Raw genomic sequence first — 8,654 nt, forward strand, 5'->3', positions numbered from 1 at the left:
TTAATTAAGAATCCGACGGTTAAAGGGATAACATAATTTTATTATAATTATGCAGGATGGTAATAACGTCACGGAAGTGTGGTCGTCTAGTGAAGATTCAGAGTCAGATTCTGACATTGGTCAGCGACAGATAATCAGTTTCGGATACTATTTTGCTCTGGCAAGCTACATTAAATTTACATTAAATTTGCACGGTACCGTACTTCATTCACTATGGCTTTTCAGTGTGAGTTGAGGAAAAACTAGCAGGACTCAACAAGCAGCAGGACTCAACAAGCAGTCATTCACTGAGTGTAGCTGCATTTTCGAATCGAAGCGATGTTGTCATGTTGAGTTTCCTAATCATCCTCAAAGGTCAACCCTGTGGTACCTTGCTATTAAAATCACACAAAACCAAGAAAAGAACTGAAAGTATAGTCGCTTAAAACAATTTATATATGTCACCTCTCAAGCGAGAAGCCGAGCTAATGTCATTCCAGAAGATTTTCTTATGATGGCAACATAATTATGGAAACGATTTGAGTGCTGAGTACAATAAATTTTTGATATCGTTATATTGGTTGGAGTGGTCGGCTGGTTGAAGTGGTCGGCAAGTCTTAACATTAACTCCTTCCTCACTCCACTTGTAGAAGAGCTACAGGAATTCTGTGCCCATGGTCTGGGCACAACATGGGTTCCTGTTCCAATAAATAGTATCATGGAACTAAGTGGGGCATAATGCAAAGCAACAAATGCAAACTGACTACTCCGGGTTTGATCGAGAGACATGGTATGTTCGTAGCAACATAGAGAATGTTGTTCACTGATATCGAAAAAACAGCGGCATGGTGTACACAATTACCATTTACGATGCAGTGTTCTCTGCTTAGGCATAACGCTGATCTTTCGTTGCTACAATTCTGTGTTGCTACAATTCTGCCGCCTCTTCCATGGTTTGTATGGTTCTACACCCAACTGTTTACTAGACTATGGTCCCTGTCATGCATTTTGGTGCTGCATTTTGGTGCTGAGCGATACAATGGATCAGTTCACACGAACCGAAGAGCAAGGGAAATTAAGATACCCCATTCATGTACGACCTTCGCAAGTTTCCCTCTCAAACTGCTATGTACGACTGACGAGCCCGTAATAGTGACTTTTTTTGTGAAATTCTACTTCTGCGATACTTAGGAAGTAGCTGTAGAGGAAGAGCATTTAGTCTAGAACCACGCTACGTTAAAATTTCATTAGCCGCTATGGCTAGATTGTTTACTTGTGCCGATGTGCTTGAACAGCTTGAACAGCTTGAGGACAGCAATGGCGATGTCTCCTCTGGTGATGACAGTGCGAGAGGGATACCTCGACGCTGATGAACTGTCTGGGACTGATGACATGGACCAGGACCAGGACGGTGAAAGAACGGTGAAAGACAGGAGAGGGTGACTCTGGCAAGTAGTATAAGTATAGTATAGCTAAAATAGAATTAGCAGTAATGAACAGTCTTTATGTAGCTTGTGTTAACAACTCCAAAAACATACTGAATCAAAAGGTCGTTACAATCACATATCATAAAAGTTAGGCTATCTAATTATACTACGTATTATTCTCAGAGTTCTCATAGTCCAGTCTGTTACATACCCTGGGCTTCAATTAAGCTCGTCTCGAGCGTTAACCGTGATAGTCATTAAACGTTCAGGGGGTTTGATACGTCTTGATCGTGTTCGTAGAAACGGGTTAGGTGCATCTACCACTGGATGCTTCCTAATAGGTTCGGATACGGTCCCGCTTGGTTCCTCGTCGGATCGAGGCTCCTCTGATTCGATCTCATCATCTGATCCGGATGCTCCTTATTAGGTTCTGGTCCGGTCTCAGTCGGTTCCTCATTAGCTTCGTCTTCCTCCTCTACTCCTTGTTGAGGTTCGTCGTCCAAGTCCAAAGAGGTATGATCCCTTACTAATTGGTCCACCCACTTAGGGGGTCGGCCAGGTCCGGCTCTGTTAGTACCATACCAAAAGTAGTACCATACCAGAAGTACCCTGGTGGGAACCCAACTGGGCATCGGGTAACTCAACTCGTGATTGGTGAACCTTGGTAGCAACCACGCCAGTTTCGTTACTGGTCACAATTCTATAGGGTCCATGCCAAGGTCTTGACAGCTTCCGATTGGCTCCTGATTCTTCTTGGGGGAACCTAATGAGAATCCACTCCCCCACTTTGTAGGCAGGCGTTCTGGTATGTTGGTCATAACAAGCCTTATACTTCTGTTGGGCCTGGCCCATTGTTTCCGCTGCCAAAGTGCGAGCATGTGCAAGGTTGAGTATCAACTCTTCCCGATAATCCTCGACTAGAGCAGGATTACAATCATTGGGTGGCAACAATGCAGCTTCCGAGGGGTAACGGCAATCCACACCCAACAACAAAAACGATGGTTTCTCATTGGTAGTGTCGTGTGGGGTATTTCTGTATGCCCATACCAATCCATGTAGGTAGGTGTCCCACTGCACTCCAAACTTAGATACATGCTTCCTGATCATGGTCTTCAGTGTTCTGTTGAACCTTTCAACTAAACCGTTGCACTGTGGGTGATAGGCCGTAGTATTGAGTTTCTCGATGCCAAGTAATTCACACACATCCCTCATCAGATGTGACAAGAGATTTGTCCCTCTATCGGACAACAACGCTTCCGGTACACCTACCATCGGCACGACCTCTTCTACAATCAATCTTGCAATGCGGTGAGTTTTCTGATGCGGGACGGCGAAGACAAAAGGCCATTTAGTTAAGAAGTCTTGCACTACTACCACACATGATCTGGAACGGCTTGCTCACCGGAATGGGTTGCAAGGGTGGGTGTCCGGGTCTTCCGGCTCCCGTAACAATAACACATTGCGGACATGTTTTACAGTGTTGATTCACATCCCTATACATTCCATCCCACCACCAAGTTCTAGATAGGGTGCTGAACATACGACTTGTTGCAAAATGTCCACTGAATGTTCCTCCATGAACTTCCTGGATTAGTTTTCCTTTAAGATGTGAGGGCACCACTACACGTTTCTTATTGCGTTGCTTGAGGTCTATGAAGCACAAAACTCCGTCGACCACTTCGAACTGGGTCACTTGTGCAGCGATCTTCTTGGCTATCTTCTGGTAAAATACCATTTTTCAGAAACTGTACCATTGCTCGAACTACAGGATCTCGTTTTTGCTCAACAATCATGGGTATGTCATCAGCTTGTGGTGGGGTTGGGGTTAACTGTAGTACTCAGGTGCATTAAGGACTGGGACCAACATAAAAAAGACATTTATAAGAGGCACTTCAACCTGCTGCTGTTTACTATGTATATTAATATGTGTAAAACGTTTATGATGAAATGAAACTTATGATGAAATGAAACACTAGCTTCCATTCTCTAGGAAAATATTAAAATGAAGCCCCGCCCACTAATTGATCAGTGGGGGTGGTCCGTTTTGTCGAAGCACTATTTTACTTTTCTATTGAAAAATCGGCGTTTAAACACTAAGGCTACTAGCTATTGCTGGTGCTCATTATACTTAGTTCTATCTAAGCTAACAACTCACTCTAGCGCTTAGCCCTCCTGGTCTTTGCAAGGGAGAAATAACAGAAAGTTGTTTGATGTAGCAGTCTCATCTTGGATAGTAGGCTTCCCAGGGACACAGTCAACAATTTTTTGACAAAGTACAAGGAGAAATCAGCTAAGGAAGGCTTATGGAAGTCATATATTGCCTCGCAAGCTTTACTAGAGGGTGTTTTAAACGCCGACTAAGTCACTTCTCTAAACTAGCTGAATTACTGCAAAATGAAAAGGGAGTGGTACGTTGAAGTAATGAACGCGTGGGCGGAACCATGGCGACCGTGTGGGCGGGGCTTATAATTTGCAAATTCAGCAATAATTGAAGGTCCCAGTCCTTAATGCACCTGAGTAATTCAATTAACTGTTTGGACACCGGACTATCTCCTTCCGCGATCCCATCTTCATTGATCACGGCCACTTGACTCTCTCCCTCTGCAATTCCATCTTCCGGTGGGGGTCCTTGTGGGTTTCTTGACAACGCATCGGCTAAAGCATTATCTTTTCCAGCTCTGTAGATTATCTGGATGTCTCCCATACCACTACCGTGGACTTGTGTCCACCATCTTGCATGGCGCCCACCAGTGTTGGGGTTGTGTTGGGGTTCTGTAGTACAGCCTTCACTGCCGCATGATCAGTGTAGATGGTCACCTTTTGACCATACAGGTACGTTTTGAAGTGAGCTATGGACTTGAGCTATGGACCAAACGACAGCGAGCGTCTCCAGATCAGTGATACAATAGTTCTTCTCGGCAACGAACGTTAAGGGAACGACTTGCAAACGCAATAGGATGTAATTTGCCGTCTGCTTGTCTCTGCGATAATATCGCTCCAATACCGGCGTCCGTCTCCAACACAAATGGCTTGTCAAAAGCCGGATAGGAAAGTATTGGTGACTCACACAGTCGTTTCCTCAACTCTTTGAATGCACGGTCGCATTCTCCACTCCAACTGAAAGAAGCTCCCTTCCGCGTTAAGGCATGGAGGGGGCTGGGCAATGCTTGCAAACCCCTTCACAAATCTGCAATAATATGAGCACAATCCCATAAACTGTCTGACTGCTTTCACTGACTCAGGGGTCGGGAATTGTTGGACTGCAAGAACATGTTGCCGACTCGTCTTTAGTCCTTCAGGTGTTATGACATGTCCCTGGAATCCGACTTCCTTTCGGATGAAATGGCACTTCTCTGGCTTTAGCTTCAGTCCGACTTCAATCAACTTGCACAACACCTTCTCGATATGTTCCAGATGTTCTTCTAAACTCTTGGAGTATATGAGCACATCGTTAATATATACACTCACAAAATCAGGAGCATCGGCCGGAATGAGGCCCATTATCACTTGTTGCATCACTCTCTGAAAAGCAGCAGGGGCGTTGGTGAGCCCAAACGGCATCACAGTGAACTCGTGAAGTCCTTCGTGTGTTACGAACACAGTTTTCGGTTGGGACTCGGGATGTACTGGGACTCGGGATGTACTTTGATTTGCCAATAACCAGCAGCTAGGTCCAACGTGGAGAAATAGTGTGAAGATCCTAACTGGTCAAGTAGATCATCCACTCGGGGTAGAGGAAATGTATCCTTCTTTGTGACCGCGTTCAGCTCCCTGAAGTCTACACAAAATCTGTGTGATCCGTCCTTCTTTCTCACTAAGACCACAGGGCTGGCCCAAGGGCTCTTTGAAGGTTGAATCACACCAATTTGTTGCATTTTCTGCAGCTGTCTCGAGATTTCTTCTCTGACTGAAAACGGCATCCTCCGGGCTCGTTGCTTCTTTGGTTCAGCATCACCAGTGTTGATCTCAAACTGGACCAGGTCTGTTTCACCTCTCTCGCCTTCTTCAAGGCTAAACGCAACATGATGCTTCTTCAACAGTTCAATCAGGTTTCTCTGCTGCTGTTCCGATAACGTGAGTTTGTCGTGGAAAAGTGTCTCCATTTGGCTTGTACGTGGCCTCGATTGCCATTTCTGGTGGTTCACTCGTCACGACATTGATGATTGGAGTGGAGTCCGCAACTACACTAGCTTCCGTGGCTAGTCCCATTTCGAGGTTCTTGCTCAAATCTTGTGTATAGCCTGTGGCATTAGCTACACGCACGTAAACAGGCTCATTTGGTTGGATTAAGGCTGGTTCAACGATCACTCCTTCATCACTTAGACTCTTGGGTTCGAATACAGCCGTACTTTGCATCTCTTGGTCGCACACCACTGGAACCAGGACTGCTTGATAAGGCAGCACAGTAACAGCTTGTACCAATTGTACGCGCACGGTCTGGAGTTCCACCGCCTCAGGATCAGTCACACAGTTGGAGGTCTTGGGGGTTACAGCCCGTTTCCTTTCCTTGGTCCTAGCATACGGTACCACTGCTAGATGGTAATTCACTATCCCCAAGTTGTGACACACTCTCTCTGACAGCAGTAACTGGTCATAAGCATCTAGCTTTACATACACACTGGTAGTTATAGTCTTGCCTTCAAAAGACACTTCGAGATAGAGCCTGCCATCAAGTTTGAACATTTGTTTATCGTAGGTCTTTGGTACTTTGTCCGGTTTTTTAAGGTCTCTTTTCTTAAGCTTGTTAGCCGTAGCTATCGTAGTGAACAGGTCTCGTCCTATGATGGTGATATCTGCGCCTGTATCCACAATGCCGCATGCCTGGACACCTTGAATCCCGACTTGAGCACACCTAGGCTGGCTGCTTGTACTCGGTACGTGGATGAGGCCAACCTCATCATCGTACTCAGAATCGGAGTTGGAGTCGGAGTCGAGTAGCCCCATGGCTGCATAATGAGTTTCTTCTCCTTCGACAATTACTTGGCGGTTAGTGACTTTTCTGCCATTACTCTCGCTTTTCGATTGCTTGCAGTTTTTAGCTATGTGTCCCGGTTCATGACAAATGTAGCATACGACTGGCTCTATGTCCTAGTTTTCCACATTTGAAACATGTATCTCGTATGAAGTTTCGGCTGGGTTCAAATCTGGACAGTCTCTTTCCGAAGTCCTTCCTCGGTGCTGGTGTTAGGCCGGTGTGGGAGTGGTAAGATTTCCGTTTTCTCAGTTCAGCTTTTCTTTTTTCTTCATTCCTGGCTGCCATACAGAGCTCATGGTAAGCCAATGCACCTGAAACTGCAGGGCTCTGCATAATGTCATTCCTCAGGCCCTCTTGTAACTGACCATAGAGGAAAGCCTCTCTTGTCTCTTGGCTGATCTCCTTCGTGTTGTATGTGATTCTAAATGCTTGCTCCATTCGCCTGATAAAATCAGACACACACTCAGCCTCCCCCTGCATGGTGTGCCTAAAATCTTGGGCTGCCATGATCTTATGACTAGGGTCTAATCGAGTACACAATATGTCACTAGCCCTAGACCAATCACACTTATCACTCTCCTCCATCAGCTCCCACTCGTGTAGGGCACGTCCACGGAGATGTCCTGCCAACTGCATCAAGTCTTCGTCAGTAGTCCATTGACGTCAGTAGTCCATTGATTCCACTTCGATGTCCGGATCAATGCAGGTAGCCAATCCTGGAACCTTATTTCTGGATCCTCGCCGGTGAAAGGGTCTATTGGTGGAGCCTTGCCCCTCCTTTTACCAGTATACTGGGCTACGAGTATCCAGAGTCAGTCTGGTATCTGGGACGGGTCCTCTCTCAGTTGTACTGTGATCTGGAACGGGTCGTCTCTCCCTTCTACTGGCAATCGGCAAGGGTCGCCTCTCGTCAGAGAACGCCCTGCCTACTGCCCCCAGGCTCTCTGGCAAGGGTCGCCTCTCGTCAGAGAACGCCCTGCCTACCGCCCCCAGGCTCTCTGTCCTTTCCTGGAGGTTGAATATCTGGGCGTCTTTTTCACTCTGTTCCTCTTCATGTGTGCTCAGTTGATGGCAATTTATCTTCCATAACTGCTTATATCTAGCCTTCTCTTTGGCTAACCCCGTCCTTAGCTGTTCAGTCTCTCTCTCTCTCTTTCTCGTAGGGCTGCCTCATGCTCTGCCTCTACTGTTTCAATCTGTTGTCTTAGCTGCTCAATCTCTCGTTCTTTTTCCTGTACGACTGCCTCGTACTCTGTCTCTACAACGCTCAGTCGTTGTCGCAGGGCTACTACTGTACCACCAGCCTCTTCTCCGGAGGAACCGTTCTCGTCCTCACTACTGGCTCTATCATTAGTTTTACGTTTGCCCTGTTCATGCTCTTCACCATTGTATTCATCAACATTTTCATCAATGCATACACGTATTTCTTTAAACACACCAGAATCATCAGCTAGGTAAAGGCACCAATATGCTTTACCTTCCTCTTGTCTTGTCTCCTCGTCGATGATGACTTGAACGTTGGGAGGCTCTCTTCCTTCTTCACTGAGGTGTCTTTCGATTAACAGCCGTAGCTCATCGCCTGCTGCCTTTGTGTGGGAAGACCCATGCCTTTGGCTATTTCCTTCACGTATACTGCTCCCAGACGTCCAACCGGCAAGTCTTGAGTCTCTTCTTCCATACTTGCCACGTGGTCTGAACTTGACCTCCTTCCTTCAAGAATTTTTTTTTTTCGAGTGAAATATCCTGCAAAGGATAGATAGTTCTTCCTTCGAGTACTTTTGGAGACGGTTTCTAGCTGTATTTAGGACGATTCAATTAGATTTCTTCTCAGTCTCGGCAGGACCTCCATTGTTAACAACTCCAAAAACATACTGAATCAAAAGGTCGTTACAATCACATATCATAAAAGTTAGGCTATCTAATTATAGTACACTACTACACTACGAATTATTATCAGAGTTCTCATAGTCCAGTCTGTTACAGAGGTTTTCAGGTTCCTTGAGAAACTATCATGTGCGCTTGCGCAAAACATTGAACTATGTACTCTGGTTTGCTGTGTCAGCACAGCTGCAAGCACATGCTAGAAGATCATCTGATCATGGAACCAGGACAGCCTTTGTGTTCACTTTCGCTTGCTGTAGCTGCCACTGGGCGCCGAGTGACTATTAATAGTGGATCACAGAAACAAGTATCAAAGAACGGTGGTGGGTGCGTGTTAATTACACCATTAAGTAAAGGTACATATTCAATGCCAAATGTTCCTACTGCAAAAC

General features: G+C 45.8%; 1 protein-coding gene across 1 annotated transcript; it reads right to left on the minus strand.

The window, feature by feature from the left end:
• Positions 1-5,447: 5,447 nt before the first annotated feature.
• LOC135345483 (uncharacterized) lies at positions 5,448-7,512 on the minus strand. Its single transcript, XM_064542902.1, has one exon. The coding sequence runs from the start codon at positions 6,348-6,350 to the stop codon at positions 5,448-5,450; it is 903 nt and encodes a 300-aa protein (XP_064398972.1). The 5' UTR covers positions 6,351-7,512.
• Positions 7,513-8,654: the final 1,142 nt, after the last annotated feature.

The sequence above is a fragment of the Halichondria panicea genome, chromosome 12 (assembly GCF_963675165.1).
Source record: "Halichondria panicea chromosome 12, odHalPani1.1, whole genome shotgun sequence".
Classification (NCBI taxonomy): Eukaryota; Metazoa; Porifera; class Demospongiae; order Suberitida; family Halichondriidae; genus Halichondria; species Halichondria panicea.